This window comes from Cyclospora cayetanensis, unplaced genomic scaffold (genome assembly GCF_002999335.1).
Source record: "Cyclospora cayetanensis isolate NF1_C8 unplaced genomic scaffold, CcayRef3 CcayRef3_contig_138, whole genome shotgun sequence".
In the NCBI taxonomy this organism is placed as follows: Eukaryota; Apicomplexa; class Conoidasida; order Eucoccidiorida; family Eimeriidae; genus Cyclospora; species Cyclospora cayetanensis.
Genome location: NW_020312079.1, coordinates 76,394 through 96,640, shown reverse-complemented (window position 1 = coordinate 96,640; position 20,247 = coordinate 76,394). Strand labels below are relative to the sequence as shown.

Below are 20,247 nucleotides of genomic sequence, written 5' to 3'. Positions count from 1 at the left end.
CCTTGAGTATTTAGGGGGTGCAGCTATGCGTATCCTAAGTGTCATTCTATCCCTGTATGAAAATTTGTGGACAGCTCGGACAGGGGAAGGCAAGGGCTCTTCTGTAAAACAATCAGTAGCTAGTAAGGAGGTTTGGGTTGGGTGCTGAGTGCTTCCTTTTGGAGACTTAAAAAGACTTTACGGATGGGTATCCGCACCTGCAACTATTGTGGACTGCACTGGTATGCCAGGAGGCGTGAAAGAAGCCATATATGTGGATCTTGGGCTATTCCTGCACCGGTGTTTTCCGGTTTTAGCCCAAAGTTTTTCGACGGGCGAATGGGCACTGGAAATTACTCAGCCGGGACCAGGAAGCAATCTAGTTTAGGGCGGCATTGAGGCACGAGTAATGAAAACGGAGTTATTTTGTATGGGCGAAGTCCGCCTACAATCCCTATTTTTGTACATCGTAGACGCTGAGTGTTGTTATGTCCCAGCAGGCTGATGGTCTACACCAAAGGCTTTGTGTTGGCTGCAAAGGTACAGGAGCTCAAACTTTTGCTTTCCTTACTCTCCATCTCCCTATATTTCACACGCTCTTTCTTATTGTGGTATCACACTGTTCTTCTCACCTGCTTCACACCTATCACATTGACTTACTGTTAAATTTCCTGCTATCCTCTGCTTGTTCCCATTCCTGCGTGCCTCTCCACTCGAACAACGTCCTGCAAAGAAGACTTAGCATGCGCGAGGTCTTAAATTCTCAATTAAGCTTTCATGGTTGAAGGCAGTCATATTTACCTGTGTATGTGTATTGTTGTGCAATGGGACACCCGGGGTCACTACGAAGCTGGAGGTAGGACAGTGCGGATTCGTCACCAAAAGAGGAACTACGTAAATCCGCTGCCTCCTTTCCGCCATTTCCCTCCTATCCTACAAACATTTTGGCTTATATTTGCTTCTAACTGATAATTTCCACTCTGACCTCTTCGCTGCTTTATTGGTAAACTGACTGCCAGACCACCGGCTAGACCGTCCTGCTCCTCCCTCCGTTAAACTTTATGAAATTTAGCGTAATTATGCAACTGAAGGTATATCGTTCGTGTAAAGTAGACAATATTGCATAATATGTACATTTTCAATGGTCAAATAGAGAGATAAAGTGGTTTTCTCAGCTCGTGTTGGGCCTCAAGACCATGTGGGTGATGGTGGTGGCGATGGCTGCCTGTTGCGACTAGTCCGTTGCAGCAGCTCTATAGCTCTGCTGTTTGATTTGATTTTCTTTGCTAAGTAGCGTCTTCCCGTTAAAGTATCATTCTCTCGGCCCTTGGGACATACAGGGAGCTTGGGTTTCTGTCAGTAGCCAGAGTGTGCATAACTACATTGTAGCATCTATACGAAACACAAAGTACCCCGCAACAAAACCAACACATACAGCTTTTGGCGTTCAAAGGAGGAAAAAAGAACAGTTCTGCCGTTCCAGCAGTGGAGAAGAGAGGTACGCGGTAGTGACAGTGCAGGTGCAGAATGCATTTTGACACAAAGGCTTGAGAGTTTGCCTTTAGAGCCCAAAGTCAGCTTCCTCGCAAGGTTTCACCCTAAAATTTATATATAACACGGGTCAATGGGTGTGCCCACATTGGGGAAAGGCACAGAGGATCGGGCTGCGTTGCAGGGTAGGCCCTTGACTTTACTGCCTCGGTGCTTCTCTGCCGCTCTCCTTTACGCCTATTTATGTCTCCCTCCATGGCCCTCTAACCGTTGTCCATGTATATGTATGTATGTGCCTCCACCTCCATCTGTAATATGTGTATTGCTCTGTCTGTCCCATTGCCGCTTCCCCTGCCCCCTCCTACCCCACGCGCCCACTAGCTCTTTGCCCCCTCCCCCGCTTAGAAGAGACACTGGTTGTGTATCGGTTAAAGGAATGTAAGTGTATTTTGCATCGTGTGCACTCTGCGAAGGGTTGTACTTTGCTGCCCCCCAACCCTTGTGGCAGAGGGCAAAAGCATCAGTTCCGGAGTGCTAGGCTAGTGCCTACAGTTTAAAGGCATATGGGAAGCTCGGTCTAGTTCCCAATCATGCAGCTGTGTCAACTCAGTCTTTCGTTACATTTCGTGATCCCCTTTTCTCTGGTTTTCTTTCGTAGGCGCAAAGACTCGAAATGAGGCAAGGAGTATCTTTTCTGGCCAACTGCTTTGCCCTCCGCTTTCCTCACTGTCGGTGTCACCGCTTCACTCTATTGTCATTCTTGAGGGGACCCCTCTACTATCCTAGATGGTAGTTGCCTCGTAGTCCGTTTCATCAGTTCCTCTGCCGTATCCATGCAAGGCTTTGTTTTTCTCCCCTCGCGCACTCTTCTGTTATTTCTTCTTGTAGCATAAAAATCTCATTTCGGGAGTTAAAACTGTCGCTTATTTATTCCTTTAGCTTCCCCGAAACTCAACATTTGCTTTGCTTGATTCCACAGTAGCACGCAGATTTCTCCCTTGTCGTTTGTTCCTACCTTTCTAAAACGTATTCCTAGACAGCCAGGGGGAATCCACGAAGAGCAGCCCCAAAAGACCCTTTCCTCCCTGTTTCTTTGATCGTGAAGGGGTCGCTTTGTTTTTTCCCGCTTCAATGGAGCCTGTACCCCGTTCTTCCTGCCCTCCTTATCCCTCGTTCTCTGCTGCCTTCGCCTCTCCGGTCTTCTCCTTGGAAGCCATAACCCCCCGAAAGGGTACCGCCCCAGCCAAAGTGCATCGCCTGGAACATCGGCCTTCCAAATCCTCCTTAGGGACAACGTTGAGCATCACCTCTTCAGAGACAGCTTGCTCCTCCTTGAAGTCTGCTGGGAATTTGTCTGTTAGGGAAGAGCCTCAAAAGGCATTTTGTGTGCCCTCTCACGATGGAACAATCTCGAGCACCTATGCATCATGCAGGATAGTACACACAGAACACCGTCCGCAAAAGGGAAGCTGCCTTTATACACTGACAGGACAGCTCCTAATGAGCTGCTATGGGTCCATTGCGCTCCATACACTTCTCCTTCAATTTCTACCTGATATTTTTACCCATCTCAGACTACCCCCAGCCTTTGGACACCCGCTAATGCTGCTGCCCCCCGAAAACTCGGTATGGGGGTGGTTCTTCTCCTATATCAATGGATCGATTCAGCAGTTTGTCATGCGGGGAGTACTAGGATCTCTAATGTTTATCTGTCTTCTGCACCTGGTGCGGGTTATCTTGCATCCTATAGCAACTAGCGAGCAGCACCGTATGCTGCTTGAGGAAATGCACAAGGGCAGGGTAGACTGCATCAGCAGTGAAAAGGAAAGCACCTTCAGATGTCCCCTTAGAAGCGCTGGATCTGTTCAGTGGAGCATCAACAAGAGGCGGGAGGGATTCTGCGCCCATCTAATTGCTGGGGTGTGCTTAGCCCTCACGGTTGTTCAAGTTACCAGCTTCTTCTTTGGGGGATGGACTTTAAAAGCCATCGGCTTCCCTGATATCTATCTGGCAGCCCTAACGAAACCTGGAGGACTTTGGGGCCATGAGACAGCAACAAATGTCGCTCTTGAGCATTTGCATCTAGGTGATTTTCGTTTCGAAGAACTCAAAGAGGCTATGGAAGCAGTTGAAACTGACCGACGAAATAAGCCAGTCCTTTTGCTTGTCTTAGTATTAGGGTTTGCTTTAGACACATGGGGGCAATACCTGCAGGTGGGTCTATACAACATCAAACGCACAAATCACCTTTTTCACTGGTTTCCATAGGTGTAAATGTGCCACGTTCACCGTTTTCCGATCCCTCATGCAATGTGGCATTTAGACCGCTCAGCCTCTCTTCCTTCCATCTGCTGCCGCTTGCTATTCTCTTCTCTGCCCCTAAACTAGCGTCTTCTCCGCTTTTTCAGGTCAAGGCAATCCGACACTATCTAAACAAGAAAGTGCTCTTGCTAATGTCGTCGCTTTTTGCGGTCGTTATGACCTTCGCGTCCTTCAACTTACAAGGCGTTCCGTCGTGCAATTCCACTGTAAGCCTAGCTTTAAACCACCTCATCCATCCTCTCTACCATTTTTGTTAATGTTAAACACGCATTATCACATGATTTCCTTTTCCTTCATGCGCTCTCCGTCTCTCACTGGCGACGTCTCCTTACGAACGTTATAGCGCGTGTTCAGCTGTGTCTGCCGTTGTTTTGACTCTACACCTGTCTCCTCTTCTGTCTACGTATTCATTTGCTATTTTGTATATTTTTGCAGGACCACCATTGGGTTGATTTTGGACTGCAACGGGACCTAGGGCACATGACTGAAGCAGATGCCTCCCACCTGGCCTCCAAACCGCCGCTGCTGTATTCGCAATACGTATTAATGAGGGATGGGGTACAACTCGCCGCAGATGTACACCTTCCCTTTTCCCTTGCCGGATCGGCAAGGGCTTGGGCCTTGTTGCAACACAGATTGCACGTTCTACAGACCGCGGCAGCTGCAGCAAGAGCGAAGGCACAAGCAGAGGAGCAGGACACTGAGGACTACCGCAGGACCGTGCGATTAATACCTTTTTTAGAAAATGTAATTCAAAAGCTGTTGGAGGATGAGGCAAAATTGTTACAGACCGTTCAAAGGGTTCCGGTATATCTTGAGATTACGAGATACAACAGAAGATCCGAACACTACTGGCCCTTCACTCTCCTTTCCATTTGGAATCATCCTAGAGGCGCCTCCCTAAACATTTGGAGCTGGCAGACGCAGCAGTTGCTTGTTTCTAATGGATACGCGGTCGTGGTCGTTGATACGAGGGGATCAGGCACGGATTATATAGGCCTGAAGCTAAACTCTAAACACACAGCCCAAATTGCTAAAGGCTATTTAGAGCCCATCATCTCATCAGCACGCTCTACACACCTTCCATTCCGTGTCTGTTTCCACTTTCTGATTCCTTGAATCATCACTAGAATTTCTCGTTCTTGAAAGGAACTGCGAATCCCAGTCTTCCCAGTGTTTGTGCTGCACAACTGCCTCCCCAAATTAAGGCCTTCAGCAGCATAATCACCGGCACAGAAAATAACCTCATGTGAATACCTTGGTGCATGTTTGATCCAGGGGCTTCCTTTGGGTTTCGGTCAGTCGATCTTGGCTTTGAGGAGCTGCAAGATTCCGCACAGCTGGTAAAGTGGGCCAAGCGTGAGTGGTTCTCGAATGGGAAAGTTGGGGGCGGCGGTTTGTCATACGATGGAATGCTCGGATTGTCCATGGCGGCAGGTGGAGGCGTAGACGCTGTTATTTCTCTTTTCACCCCAATGGATGTTTTAGGGGAACTTGTGGCACCTGGCGGGATGATGTGCCATTCCTTCTTGAATGATTACACCGGCCTTACGAGCGACTTTGAGCGCCACGGAACACCATGGAGGCACATGATGAAGAGTCCACTGCACTTTCCTTTTCATGTTCTCCTAGGAGTGAGTTCAGAAAGGAAGAGGGAGGAGGTGCTAGAAATAGGGCAGAAGAAGGGGCTAATATATGAAAAGGGAATTCAGGGTTTACTATGGCTGCATCGTCACATTTTGCTCTCATCGCTGCACGAGGTGGCAAGCACATGTTTCAGGGTCTGTACTCGCACGAGTTAGCGCCATCTGGCTCTAGAATGATTGTCTGCGATTTCAACGTACTTTCACTGTTTTAAACAAGTTATTTGCTCTAATTGACTCCAACTTATCCCTTGCGCGTGTGCATACGGACTTGCTGCAGTTTGCGTTTTCGTTTGGGGGCATCAGCGGGGTTTTAGGGCACGAGGCAGAGCTACCCAATGCCATTAGAGCTCACCATCGCAACTGGAAGATGACCGATGCTGTAAGTGCACTTCGATTTTACGATGACAAGGTGCAGTTCACGGAGGAACTGGAGGCTAAAGCAACTTCTTTTGGAATTACAAAGGAAATAATGCGAAAGCTCGCGTACAACAATGTAAGAAACTCACCTATGGTTATTAATTCTTGCTCTTCTAAATCGACAACATGTCAGATGTTCTTCTTGCGTAAATATGCGGCGCCATGTAGATCTGACCGACCAAGCAAGCTCTCGTTTTGCGCTCTTAAGTGGAGGCATGCAATAATGTTGAGTGCCTATATTTGTGAATATCATACTATGTGTAATCCGTATCGCTCTCACAAAGGCGGTCGGAACAACTATGAAAACCGCTCAATTGGCATAGATATTTGTACTTTCCTATGGATGGCACGCATGTGTTTTGTTTGCTTGGCATTCAGGTCAGTGTGCTCACTGTTGGGGGCTTCTGTGACTCTGCAACTGCGCGAGGTGCTATCCGATTGTTTTCATATATGCAGCGAAAAGCACCAAAGAGCCAGTAAGACGAATAAATATAGAAGCCCTTACGGCAAGCCCTTTTAGCCGGATTTTTAAAGGGAGAAAATAGAGGAAATTGCGGTAGCTATAAGCCTTCTCAGCCTGCACACATTGTTCATAGATTCACCAAAGGTAATGAAGGCAGGAAAGAGAGAAAACTAGCATACTCATGGCCCCAGACATACTTTAAGGCACCTTGTGTTTTCTCGGGGAGTCATCTGTTCCTTTTCTAACTCCTTATCCAGTGAATTTTGTGCTTCTTTGAATGCGTAGTCCGCAGCTAATTTTGGGTAATTGGAATCATGGGGGAAGAAGAAGCTGCGACCCTTTTGGAGGAAACTTTTCCTGTTTTGAGACAAACTTGTATGCTACTGTCCTGCGGTTTTTCGACTGTCGGCTGAAGAACAAATGCTGGGGAGGCATTTGGGAAGAGGCCCCCGTCCACTATTGGCAGGTACACTAGATACATCTGCACCCACACGCAGTGAAGTTAAAGATTTTATGGCCAAAAGTAAAATCTCAACGCATTCCTTCAAACGCCCATTTCACAGTATTCGCTGAGCGTTGTAAGCCGTGTCATCGTAATCGGTTTGCATACTCCTTACTCTTAGCCTCTCCTGAACATTCCTTTCCCCACGTGGTGCGATGCAGACGGGCAGTGGAGAGTGGCGTGCAGCTGAGACTTTTCCACCCGGAAACACCATGCAGCGTCTTGATCTGCAGTTCACCAATAACCCCATTAAAAGCCACTCCACCGCTTCGAAAGGTGATTTCGTAATGGCATTGTGCACTCTGTGTTTTCTGAGGACTGTACGTAGAAGGGCGGCTGCACTCTAGAAGAGGAATATTGCAACATGCTGGGTGGGAGAGTGGCCGTACGGTGCATTGAGTACCAAGGACTTTCCTTAAGGAACTTAAAGGTTGATAGGCTGTATATATGGGTATACACAAGCCCACGCCATTTTTCGTCGTGTAAATTTGACCCGTGTCTATCTCAGGTGCTGGCAGATCTTCCGCATCGCTTGCTCCTGAATTTGGTGCTCATCTGTTTGACCCGCATCTCCACTTCTCCAGTGGCCTTGAGCATGTATTACACGACATCATCCAGCGCGTGCGGCTTTATGGAAATATGCTGCGACTGTACGAAGAGGCAGCGATGCAGGAAGAAACTCTGCAGATCGGCGATGTCAGTACCCTAGAAGCAAGGCACTTGCAGCGCCAGGAGAAGCAAGAGAAACAAGAGCAGGATACTCGAAGAGCTGGAGGCCTCAAAGCAGCAACGCCACGTTCATGGTTACCTCGTTTGCTCGCTGCGCTTATTGCTGCCGTCTCTTCTTACGGACACACAAATCCTGCCAGCGAATTGCGGGAGCTTTTCAGCAGAGACAAAAATGCCTATTTTTTGCAGCTTCCGAAGAAAGCAAAAGATAGCACGCCGTCTGCACTAGCTGTAAGCGATGCGGCCAAGGAGTGAAGATATCTTTGAGTGCAGTCTTCGCCTAACACATTTTCTGTAGTGTGGCCCACGGCGAGCGCACGACTGGTAGTGGGTCAGCGCAACGGTTTTATGCAGTTTGCTCACGCTGCTAAACGGAAGCCTGTTGTTGTCGGTGTGGTCAAAACAGGTGGAAAAGAAGCGCGAACAAAGTGTTGCGATAGAATACACGGTGGAGTATCTCTTTTCGTCTGGAGAGTATTCTCGGTGGATCATTGGGCAGCATCCTTTTCGAATGCCTGTGCATTATGGAAACCGTCTCTTTCCAATGAAAAGGCGCCCTGAGTTCCCCCTTACTATTAGCCCTGACCAAGGACATCCACAGCATTTTTCCTTGTCTCCTTATTCTCTGGATCAACTCCTGGCACGTCCTCTCTCCTTCGTGACGGACCCCTTGTTGGAGCCGATTGAGATGGTCGGCAGTGCCTTTTTAAGCCTAACGATATATGCAGAAAACTGCAACGATCTGACTTTATTCGCCTACTTAGAAGACGTAGACGTTGCAGTGGGATATTCACACTATATTACCGAAGGACAGGTACTTTTTTTGGACTCTTCAACGACCTTCCCTTTCCACTATTGGCTCCAGCCCAAGGGGGCTACAGGGCGCTCGTAAAAGCTTGTATTCCATTTTCGCATGCTTGCTCCTTCCCATCCGTTTAGTGCTCTCCGATCGCTCTTCCTTGTGTAACACTGAGACGAGAGCTTCGCAAAAAGGACGAGCGGCGCTGTAGTAAGTACCGCTAGCTGCTGCCGCCTTTTCTCTGTGCCTTCAGCTGATGGCGTCAAACCGTCCTTCTGAGGCGTCCGCAAATTTGCCCGTTGGAGCCTACGGAAGAGTGTCGAGGTCTTTTTCTAGGCAAGATCACAAGCCATTAGACGGTAGGCCAAGCCACAGATTTGCGTGCTGCGTAACACAGTTTTTCTAGTTGTTTGTCCGATCTGAAGAATCCGTGTGTCTGTGCGCTGGAAGGTCCACCCAGGCAAACAAGAGAACGGCATATGTTTCTGCAGTTCTGGCTAGAGTACACCTCTCTCTCGGTTTTTTGGGTGTGCAGTGTCTTGCATCTTGGAAAGGCTCCCTTGTCTTTTTTGAAGTTACCCTGAGCTCTTCACTTTTCGCGACCTCTCTCTCTTCGCCTTCGCCAAACTTCGCATGCATGTTTCAATCTTTTGGGCGCATGATCACGTCACTTCTACATCTCCGTCACATTTGCGTCGCCGCATTCTATGCGCTTATTTTTCTTATTTGCCGTCCTCAGCCGTTTCACTTGAAAACCCAGCCTCATTCCCTTCATTGTCCAGCATTTGTGGGATGGTTTGTTACTGCAGAGGGTGGCGAGTCTGTTGCCGTATCGCTGAACTTTGAGCCACACAGCTGGACGTTCAATGCGGGTCACGCGATTCGCTTGGTTTTGACTGGAAGTGACAACGACAACTTCAGCTTTGGCGTCAACACCGACGTGAGGCTACCCAGCACATGGAAGGTCGTTACTTCTTCCGCCATTCTGTCACTTCCTGTCCTGGAAACCAAGTGAGAAGAGAGAAGTGGAATGCTTCAGGGAGGGCATTGAAAAAAAGAGACAAAAAGAGGAGAGACGCGAAGAGAGAGAAGCACTCAGGTGTTTCCAGGGAGGCAGAGACGGTTCGTCATCATCGTCAAAAGGAAAAGACAAACGATGAACTAGCAGCAAAGAATACAGTAGCTCTTCACAGCTTTAGCTTGCGGCCAGCCTGGCCCTCTGTATGTTCATTAAACACGATATACAGCGTAGTAATAACTCGTCGCTACATCAGATCTCTGGTGGGTTGACTTCGCACCCACCTAAGCAACATCGATCCGCCTCACATTAACTTTTTCCTTTTTAATGTATCGGTACTGCTTCGTTTTGCTTCCCTTGCATTTTCTCCCCTTCCTTCACAGATTCTTCCTTACCCTCCTTCTCTTTTTCCTCCATTTTGATCACCCAATATGCACCGGCATGTCCGTCCTTCGACGTGTTCACCTGCCCTCCTCCTTCGTGTTCTCACATTGCGGCGAATACGAACAAGACTATGCACCGCACGGAAGCTCACTTAGATCTTATAGTGAGATCCGATACCCGTGTATCGGACTCTAGGCAGTTGCAGGCGCCTGTTGCGCTCTTGACTTTCCATAGGGAAACACTATATTGGCCCCAAACCCATTTTCACAGCCTTTTAGTTTCAAATGCTTAGTCTATAAAGAGACCCCTCCACCATATCTGTTCTCACTTTTCAGATATTCAGCATTAGGGGAGAAAAAGGTGATTTGGATGCACATTGTAGTACCATACAGGCACTCTGAGCATTAACACTTATTTGCACGTAGCATCTGGCAGACAGGTATACAGCATTGATTTTCGACGTGTTGAGCTAATTCTACCATGCAACAAGCAAGATGTACGAACAGAAAGGCCAATCGGTAAATCCTTTGCTGATTCGTAAGTACTAGTAAAATGGAAAGTGTTGAAGTGTTCCTTGACCCGGCACTTCTTTCCCCTCATTTCCAGTTACACGCCGCTGTATTCTGTTGTCCATCAAAAAAATTAAGGATGGCTTGAACCTCTGCGGTGAGGTGGCTAGGAGTATTTGACATCTTATATTTATTTGCTCTAATATTTCAAAACCTTCCGATTTACTCAAGGTTTTTTCTGTGCATGCAAGATCTTCGTCTGGAGTTGGAGGATCCAGAAAAATCTGCAGGCTGTTGTCTTCAACCAGAGAGCGCCGAGGCCACACTAAACGGGAGCCTATAGTGAAATAGGGTAAAAAGCGCCACCTCAAAGGTTTGTGTAGGATCAGTTTGGGGCTTCGTTGCCTGCTGGAAAGTTTGCGGCTCTGTTCAGCTAGCAAAACTAGTTGTCATAAAGTGTATTTCTTGTTTTCCTTGGTAACTGCTCTCCCCTAGCGCATGCTCTGCCTGAAATGGCTACACCCATCCACGGATATTGCGTGCACAAAAACAGTGTTATCTATTTTCGGAGCTTATGAGCAGGCACTCACTGGTGTGCTGTTCCCAAATTCTTCCTAATGCATCTTCGGGGGCTGTGAGGTCGGCAATGCTGCATTCACTAGCTGCATTAGCACGCACACACCGCTCCGAAGGCGTGCAGGCCACGCTGAACTAGAATGTGTTTGATTCACTCTAGGCTCTATATTTGTCTTTGTTTTCTCTTGCAGGAGATTCACACACTTTAGAGCTTCGGCGACAGCATGCCATGGCTCCGCCGCGGTCGTGTTAATTCGATCTTCAGTTGTTGTTTAGTGCGTGTGCCGCTCTTCTCGTCGATATCTGTTTGCCCGTTGTTGCACGCTTCCCCTTTTTCATCTGCACTGTTTTATAGTTTCTGCCTGCCGGGAGAGTGGCGATAGTGCAGGAACTCTTGGTGTACCCTGCATGCAGCTGGTCTCGACCCAGAGGTAGGGGGCATTAGGACTTGTTTGAAATGGGCATGACGGAAAACGTAGGACGCTACGAGTTACACACAATCACTTTCTGCTAAACTAGTTACATTTGCGTACGAATCAGAAGGTAACCCGTCACCTGGTTTGTCTGTATATTTTATTCCCGGTGGAAATGTGTTGACTCGATTAAAAAAAACACAACTGTGTGTGTGTGTGCGCGCCAGAAGCCAGCTTGTAGCTGGCTGTGAATGCATCCAGTATTTGTAGAGTGCAATTACGGCTACCGTAGTTGCTCCTCTCAAATCATGTCGGCAACCCCAAGGGTAGCGGTCAGGGTTATAAAAAAAAATACGTTGAGAAAAGATTCATTCAATTTTCCTGCGCTTGTATTGAGTTTAGGATGAAAGGTGTCCCTCTGGAGACATATTATGTCCAGCTACATTTTGAGGTACTAATTCTAGCCCGCTTACCACAGATGGAATGGGCGTTGGCCACATTACATCTCCCTAGCACCTTTTGGCACACTATCCTCCACAGCTTCTAGCTTGCTGCACGGGTCCAAAGTAGAAGTCGCGGACCATGCCGTTAAGACCGAATTCTGATTTGAGGTAGCACAGACCTGCCGTGGCCTCGCCGATTCTTGCGCTCTGTCGCCCTTAACAAATCTGAGTGAACGGGACTGCACTGACGAGTAAACAGGCAGACTGCACTTCTGCGCCGTCTCCCTGAATAACAAATTCACTCCACGCCCAACTTCAAATAGTGCCGGCAGTTCCTGATGATTGATAGAATTTTGCATCAGCGCAAGATCAACCGGTGGTAGGTCTCCAACTCCGGCTCTAGCCTTTGCTCCGCAGCCCGCGTCGGGGCCTTTCCACTGCTAAGGTATGCGTCCTTTTCTCACCAAGCAGCCTGCTTTTCCGGGCTCAGTCCCACTATCCAAGCTCTTTGGCTTTTTCCGTGGGTACATTTCCAAAATATGTGACCTAGTTCCCCTGAATATAATCTGGCGTGCTGTTGGGGGGTTTCATAAGCTTACTCAGGAGCACGGTCTCCATCTGGCCTTCTTTCCCCTTTCACCTTTTGCTGTGGGCTGGTTTGGGTTGGCACAACCCGACATCCTTAGGCTCTAGGTCAAATCGCCTATTCCCTTCCAGGCACATGCAGCATTACCGCTCATTTGCTCGTGAGGCCTTGAATAGTCCGACACATGTGGACGGCCCACAAGTCAGTTTTCACTCGCTGACCCGCTGCCCAAACTGCGACCTCATGACGGGACACTTCAAGTAAGCCGGATGACAACTGCTTGTACAGCAGTTGTTCCTCTGCGTTGTGCCGTTTGCCAACCAACGCTTCATGTATCTTTATATTCTGATCCATTGATACATTGTCCTGCGTCGCCCTTCTCGCTGCTCTCAAACCTTGTTGCTCAGGTGATCTCAGGTTAGAACCGGTGAGCTGGGGCATGTATGTAGGCGTGAAATGTAGTCATTCCTGCAGGCACACGACTTTCTGTGCATGAATACACCACCATTCAACTGCTTCTCTTTCCAACAAGCATGCCTCAAGGAGAGCTCGTTTCCTATCATGGGGATGTTGCAAAGCGAGATCTTTCCCAACCGACAAATGAAATCTCCGAGCACTTTCTTATCCTTACAGCTGCCATGCCTTTTGGTTGGTATGATCCCCTTGATGCATCCACAAGCATTTAATAGACTGACAAGTTATGCGCTCCCACCAGCTGTGGAGGTAGTGCGTTCACATCAGTTCGCAGGCCCGCCTCTGCCTACCTACCAGGGGTTGCACCTTCGTCTGATGTCATTAACACAGGCCATTTTTCTTTCAGCATGTTTTCAAGGAAAGTCAGATTGATGAAGTGGTCGCTGCGTTTTGGCTGTCCCTCTCTCCTGATGTCGAGAACTTTTACAGGCGCGGGCTGGCCTATGAGGACCTCTTTTGGAAAGCACTAAATTACTTTTTAGTTTGATTGAGTCTGGATCTAAGTGTTTCCTGAAAGAAAGCCTAGCTGAATAGTTAAAGGCTATGTTTCGACTGAAGTTATGGGGGGCGGAAAAACCGCTTCGTGGTGGAAGACCTTTGGCAACAATGATAGTTGCTCTGGCCCTGCCGGAGGCATCTAGATCTACCTCATGGTCTGGGGCCAGGCAATAAGCCTGGTACCGGACCTTCAAGCAGCGGGTGCCAACTACCAAGTATAAGAATATATAATATGATTTTTAGTCACTTTCATGCCCATAGGGCAGGTGGCGCACTCTTCGTAATACCACGGGTTGATTCGGAACACAAGCGGCCATAACAGTTTTACCTTGGCCACTAGTCCCCTTAATTATTTTTCTAAAAGGCTTGTTTGATCACACGTGTAGTGCATTCCGACACCTACCAATGTTCTCACTGGCTCGTGGCACCGAGAGAGGAGACGACTGCACTTGCATTGGGGTTTGCAGGATTAGATTTTTCAGTGTGCGGCTAAAGTTCACGTCTGCGACACCAAGATGTTCCCACGAAGCGTATGTGCCAATGGCCTTTTTATGAGAATTGGTATGGTCTCAAATACATTGGCATACGTCGGAACTAAAACTTTCCTTTTACATATAGGATGGGAGCCGGGGATTTAAGCCTAAGGAAGCACTAACTTTGCATTTCGTAAAGATTTAGTACCCCACCAGGGCTTTTAAGAGGGGGAAACTTGACAAATGCTTTGGGGAACCCCCAAGAGCTCCCTGACAATGTTGAGGAGGATCGGCATTTCTGTGGGTAGCCCAAGCGGAAAAGACGTGCGTGTTGATGAGTAAAATTGTTTAGCTTGATACAACAAGGATCAATGCTGTCTGCCTGTGTGCTATTCGTTGCTGCAGTGTCGAACTAGTTGTGCATGTTCGGAGCGTTAGGAGGTTACTGCACTCTCCATGCACCCTAGCTATTTTTCAATCTTCCTTCTTGCCGGGAGATTGAGGGGTAGGGGTAGCGAGCAGGAGGAGAAGCCCTTTGGGAAGAATCTTCTGTCATTTTCTGACAAGCCGTGTTTTGGTTTTGGGGCTACTAATGTGTCTTCAGCAAGGGAATATACGAGCAAGCGCTAAATTAAGGAAAAATCCTTTGGCCGCTCATTAGCTTTCTACTGTGCTCTGAATTGGGTTTGAGGCTAAAAGGAGTTTCCTATGGAGAGCCCAAGTGTGGCTTTACAGTGTTGCTCCTATTGAAGAGCCACAAGCAATAATGCACCCCTTAGAAAGCGCCTCTTGGAACACACTGCTGTAAATGCCCCGCTATATGCTCATCTGATTTGGTATCCCTAAATTCAAGGGTAAATAGCGGGCGTAATACAGTGTATAGTACCCCCAAGCGGAGGTTGCTTATTGGGGGTTGTGGACGTTGTAAAGCTGCTTGCTTCAAGCCGTATGGACCCACTCTCCCTTAACACAACAAGATCTAGTCTCCTACGGGATGAGAGATTTGCGAATGCGCCCCTATGAATATCACTCTTCTCGATGCACGCAAGTAAATATACAGAGCTGCACCGTAGCGAGCGGAAAGCAGCGGCACTTCCCTCACACGAATCCTCAACTAGCTTCACCTCAGCTCAAGCTGCCCTCTTCTTTTCTATCGATAAAGCTACCTTTCATCCTAGTGCTAGTCGTAAGAGCCCTTTAAGAACTAAGTGGTTGCCGCCTCAGTTTGGGCTCCTGAGAGCCACACGGAGAATCAATGGACTAGAAAGTTGTGCCAGACACACGAAGTGAAAGGTTTAGTGGAAGCACAATCGAGTACTTTCTTCTGTTCCCCTATTGAGACAACAGGGGAAATCGGCTTCTACTGCTGCCCAGGATACAGGTAAATCGAGTTTTCATGTAGTTCGTGTTCCTCTAGCGTTTTGCGTTCATATGCCGTTCGTGTTAGGAAAGAGATACCTAGATGCTTTTGGAGTTTTGAGGCCACTCTCTGGACTACCATATCTACTAACTCTCGCTGCCTTCGCTTTGGGTTCGACGAGCTCTTCAACCGAATGTAGCCGACGTAGCCTCAGATATTTGCTTCTTTATTCATATAGAGAGTATCAAGCCCCAGACCGTACACCCTCATCCGCCATAATCATGAAGTATACTTGCACGTTTCTGTAAATCGGACAAAGGAAAAATGAACCACTTTCTTGTGTTCGTGTAAAGTGTTCGGGGCCCACGGATACAGCCCCATCGTGTGCCACGTTAGTTTTACCTCATTTCGCGTTTTTCCACTCTAAGCAAATAAGCTTCTTAGTCACTCCGATATTAAATCCAGGGAACGACAAAAGGAACACTAGCTTCAACAGCGCACCCTGAGGGCCCTCTAGTCCTGGGCTAAATCAGTGAGGCCCCCACTGCTAGAAGGTTCCCAGACACAACGAGGACACCCCAGACACCGTGGGCTCACCCAAATTCATGATTGTATTCGCGGCTTAAATAGGCTCCTCTTCGTATCGCATCAAGGCTCTTAACGGGAGGTGCTGTAGAAGGCAAGCAGCCACGGGGGAGGGACCCTATGGACATCTGTATGAAAGAAGAGCTAGGGGCCCCTGCTGACGCAGCAAAGGGCCCCTCGGTGACACCCGTCACCCCGGAGGGAGTTCCTCGGGTGGCCCCCGAGCGGGACTCTCATGGCTCGATACAAGCAGGCGAAGAATCGGCGCCTAAAGAGGTTGACGGGCAGAAAGCAATCGATCCTACTCTCTCTCTACACCCTCTGAAGGTGTCCTTCTATGAGGCAGTGGCCAAGCAACTGCTAGACGATGAGTAGGGCATTTTGTGCAGTCGGAACAGCTGCTGGGATTGTGGCTGTCTTTGTTGATTTTGTTGGTGCAGCTTATTTCTTCCTCTTCCCCCTCCACGTTCTCTGGAAATGCCGTCGAGGCATTTCCGTCGTGTGGACTGAGCAGTCAATGCTAATAAATCACCATCGTGTGCCCTGTATCCCTGGTGTTTATTTGCTCCTCAGGTTGCACGAGGTTGCAGTGGCCTTATGTGGGGCCCTGCGCGTAAGGGCCAATGTAGCGTTGCCACCAGATTTGCTCTTTTCTATCTATAAGGCCGCCGCCTTCCAGCCCTCTCAAGAAGTGGCAGGAGCAGCAGCAGCATTAACAGCCCAAAATCTATTGCTTGGAGGGTCCCCGCCGGACAGCGATCCTGCTACACGAGGGATAACAGGGGGTTCGCAAGAATCAAGTGGGACCTCAGGAGCACTGGCAGCAGCGGGAGCAGCAGCAAGAACTACGGAAGAGGGCGAAACACTCTCACCCACAAGCCCCTCGCGCAGCGGAAGCCTCGCAGAAGACGCATCCGCTTCACAGCAACACCAGCATCATCAGCACCACCATCAGCATCAGCGGCAGTGGCAGCCCCTGAGGCCTCGTGCTGTACCACCCCTAACGGAAGGAGAGCAGCAGCTTGTTTTTAACCCCTATCCAAACTCGGAAGGAAGGGGCCCCCCAGGGGCGATTGATACAAGGGGTCTCGAGGCCCAGGTCACATCCACAATCGTCTGCTCTGCGTCCTTTCAATACGTGAGAAGTCAGGGTGTTTCATCCCGGGAATTCCCTTACTGAAGCTTGTTTAATGGGTGCCTGCACTAAAACACCTCGTGTGCATTCTTACGCCGTAGCTCCTGCGGGCCCTGCATTGATGTGGAGCCCCTTTCCACCTGCTCTCTTCCTTCTGTCGCCGGCATTCATACGTTTGTAGTGTCGCCTTCATGTTCGACGCAGGGGTGCGTCAGCGCTGCATGCAATGGCGATATGAGCGTAGTGGTGGCGGGAGCCCTGGATGGGTCGGTCCGCCTTCTACCTGTGAAGTCTGGCAGGGAGACTCCGGGAGCCACCGTTGGGGGCCCTCCTAGCAGCAGTCCTCCTGGTGGCGTTGCTGCAGGCAATGCACGTGTCCTCCAGAAACACGATGGACCTGTTAGCTCCGTGGTTCTCAGCCCTGACAGGTAAATGAACCCCTAATCTCGAATATCCCCTCGCCTGTCCAGATAGGAAGCGCTCTGCTGTAAGTGCAATTGGTTTTACGGCCTACGCTTCGTGCTGCTGATGCTTCAGCCGGATCTGCTTCAGTGGCAGCAGTGACAGCACAGTGAAGCTCTTTGACATCAGCGCCACCAAGGCCAAACCCGCGGGGGGGCCCATAGGTACGCAGTTGCAGCTGTCTTCACGGCAGCACCATCAGCAGAAGCACCCCACGAAGGCCTAAAACCATGTCACAGAGAGCAACGCCAGCTTCATTACGATCTCTTGTGTCGCTCTGCTGCTACTTTTTCCTATGCTGTATGCCTCCCTTCTAACTTCCGGATGTTTATTCTGCCATGACAGCCCTTTGTCTCCCACTGTTGCGAATTTTTCCCCCTCCATCGCTTCCAACCGGCTCCCCCCTTCGCCTTCTTCATGCTATTTTCCTGCAGCCACTCTTCGCGACGTCTTCCCTATAACGTGCCTCAGCGCCCATCCTTGTGGAGAGTTTCTTTACGCTGGAACGACTCATCCCATAGTCCGACTCTACGACCTTCAAACTCTCAGGGCATTCGCCTCTCTTCGGGCCCCAGGGGTCCTAGGGGCAACTCCTCACCAGAAGGGCCCTCTTACAGATATCAAACCCAGCCAAGATGGGACTGTACTCGCTGTGGCGAGTGAGGATGGCAGCATTCACGTGAGGACTGAATCCTGAGCGTTTAACCCTTCATCGTGTTCCCTTCATCTGTTTTCCAGTTAGGCGGCAAGCACAGCACGGCTGGACGTATTTTAGGGGGAAGGGGCGCAATACATACACAGACGCAAGCCTTATTCAGCACCAAGGTTTGGCCGGTGCTTAAAATTGTCTCACATATTGGTGCCTCTGCTGCGCTGAATGCGGCTGCTGCATCGGTGGGCGGTGTATCTGCAGCTGTTTGACGGAGTAACAGGGTTGTTAGCTAACAAAATCCCTGATGCACACAAGTAAGGAGGCACGTGAGTGCATTTGATGTCTCCCGTCTTACCGTCATTCAATTTCAAATGGTGACGTTTTCTCGATTCTTATTGCTGATTGGTTTACTTGGCCAACGGGTGCCCGGCGGTTTCGGTTTAGCATGCTCGGGTTGAGGGCTTGCGTGCGCTCCTGATGCAGCGGCATGCCGGTTACATCTCTTATGTGGTCTCGATCAGGAAGGTGCGTACCAGGGTGTATGTGCACCTAAAGCTTATCGCCCTTCTTTCTTCCTTTGGCTCTCTAAGCGCTCATGCTGTCCTGAGATGCGGGGAGAAGCAGACGAAGGCGTTCGACGCACGCATGTCTCTTTTAAAGTAGCTATATGCGTTGCTTTTCCTATGTGCCTTCCATACCTCCTTTCGCTCTAGCATCGCTCTACTTCTTGTACGCATTATGCCATTTTCTGCTATTCCTGTGGTTCAGATTTCTACTTTCTTCGGGGTTTGATGGCCACTCACGAATATGGGATGTACGGCGAGGGCAACAGGTAGGATGCATCACTTTATTTACCTACTTCTTCCTCCTCTGGCTAGCTTAATATGTGACACTTCTTTGTCAGCCTCCTCCGTCAGGGTAACTTCATTATGTTCCCCATTCATACACTAAATGTGCACTTTCCCGAAGTCGCCCTATGAGCTACTTTAGAACACTGTTGGTAACAGGGGAGCGATGACTATGGTGTAGCAGTGGAGCTTTTGTGCCCTTAATGCTTCCTGTGCTTTCTGCTCTATCTGTAGCTTCTGGCGATCCGTACCGGTACAAGAACCGACAGGAGAGCAGTGTCGGTATTCCTGCAGACAGAGGCCTTCATTGCCTCTTTCTCTGGAGGAGGTTAGCTTTGAGCTCGAAATCTTAAGTTCTCTGGACCCATATAGACCCTTTCTTTTTGTGATGACTGCACTATACCTTGTGCGAGCACACTTCCAGTTTTTACCTTGAACAGTTCACCTCATAGATGCTGACTTGCAAGCCTCCCAGTCTCTCGTGTCTCTTTCCTTCTTTGTTTCATACCTTATTCAGATTTTAATAAGAAGAGGCCATTGTGTGTCTCTCGCCGTGTCGGTCTGGGACTGCGTCCCACCTAGCATCTCTTCTGCGCCTTTATTACTCCCTTTTCCCCTCCTCTGCTCCTCGTCCATCTCAAAGGCACACTTTCGTTTGCGGGTTGTGCTGTAGAGGCAGGAGGACCACTCAGTCTCTTCAGCTCCTACACAGGAGCCCGTATTCCCTTTACGGATCCCCACCCATACAGGCCTGAGCGGCCAAGGTGCGCTAAGCTGCTTTGTCTCCCTCTGTCCATCTCCCCGTGCCTCACAGCTTTGCTCTGCGATGCTGCGTCTTTGGAAGCATCTCTTTCGACCTGCTCCTCAATGAGGAATGGAAAGCCTGCTGCATTTATGTGCGCCTCTGGTACAGCGGGATTTGCGCTATGGCGGCCTCCCCTTTCAGCTTTTCTGCAGTTACCGGCACGGCGGATGGAGAGTATGACCTTGGCAGATTCCCTGAACTACAGCCACGTGTATCCGAAACCCGATATCCCCAGCTTTTTGCATTAACTCATCTTCAAGAATAGCCAACGCGCTAAGTAGCTCTGTAAATGCAGTTCTGCCAGAGATGCCGGGAGTGTACCGTTGCATGGGCCTGCAGCAGCTCCAGACCGGCCGTAGCTATAACAAAAGTGAACTCCAAGTTTCTCCGCACTTTCAACAGGATACTGAAATTGGCGGCTCTGTCTGCGCCAGTCTTACTCCGACTCTCTGCGAGCCTATATTTGCCTATCCCACATGTTCTCTGCCTTACTTTCTTGCTGTCGGTCTCGGAATAAATCTGGCCTCGCTTGTCTGATTCTCCCTTCGTTTCTGATCCTTTTGTGCACCTGTTCGTAGTGCGTCTTTCTGCCCTCTTTTTTAATTCTTCATCCACCTGTGTCATTGTGGGTCTCTCAGTCTGTGTGCCCGCTTGCTGCGTTGTCTGAATAGCGGTCAC

The 20,247-nt window shown here is 49.2% G+C and overlaps 2 protein-coding genes across 2 annotated transcripts; both read left to right on the top strand.

Moving 5' to 3' along the window:
* The first annotated feature begins 2,601 nt into the window (after positions 1-2,601).
* LOC34620033 lies at positions 2,602-9,363 on the top strand. The gene is made up of 12 exons (XM_026336609.1): positions 2,602-3,684; positions 3,909-3,998; positions 4,228-4,774; positions 5,071-5,426; positions 5,716-5,931; positions 6,234-6,331; positions 6,604-6,784; positions 6,982-7,096; positions 7,329-7,800; positions 7,886-8,363; positions 8,602-8,707; positions 9,158-9,363. Exons 1-12 carry the CDS (start codon positions 2,602-2,604, stop codon positions 9,361-9,363), a joined length of 3,948 nt encoding a protein of 1,315 aa, XP_026192394.1.
* Positions 9,364-15,787: 6,424 nt separating this feature from the next.
* On the top strand, positions 15,788-19,834 carry LOC34622536. Its single transcript, XM_026336608.1, has 11 exons — positions 15,788-16,038; positions 16,241-16,577; positions 16,629-16,812; positions 16,984-17,230; positions 17,340-17,428; positions 18,170-18,230; positions 18,400-18,441; positions 18,685-18,748; positions 18,999-19,092; positions 19,282-19,297; positions 19,678-19,834. The coding sequence occupies exons 1-11, from the start codon at positions 15,788-15,790 to the stop codon at positions 19,832-19,834; spliced, it is 1,542 nt and encodes a 513-aa protein (XP_026192393.1).
* Positions 19,835-20,247: the final 413 nt, after the last annotated feature.

Bases quoted from the DNA above. Each gene is read 5' to 3' on its own strand.
- LOC34620033 (XM_026336609.1), top strand. From the start codon at position 2,602: ATGGAGCCTGTACCCCGTTCTTCCTGCCCTCCTTATCCCTCGTTCTCT. The intron at 7,097-7,328 runs GTGATTTCGTAA...TGTCTATCTCAG, and splicing joins CCACTCCACCGCTTCGAAAG to GTGCTGGCAGATCTTCCGCA. The intron at 8,364-8,601 runs GTACTTTTTTTG...CTGTGCCTTCAG, and splicing joins ACTATATTACCGAAGGACAG to CTGATGGCGTCAAACCGTCC.
- LOC34622536 (XM_026336608.1), top strand. From the start codon at position 15,788: ATGGACATCTGTATGAAAGAAGAGCTAGGGGCCCCTGCTGACGCAGCA. The intron at 17,231-17,339 runs GTAAATGAACCC...CTGATGCTTCAG, and splicing joins GTGGTTCTCAGCCCTGACAG to CCGGATCTGCTTCAGTGGCA. The intron at 18,442-18,684 runs GTGCGTACCAGG...CCTGTGGTTCAG, and splicing joins ATGTGGTCTCGATCAGGAAG to ATTTCTACTTTCTTCGGGGT.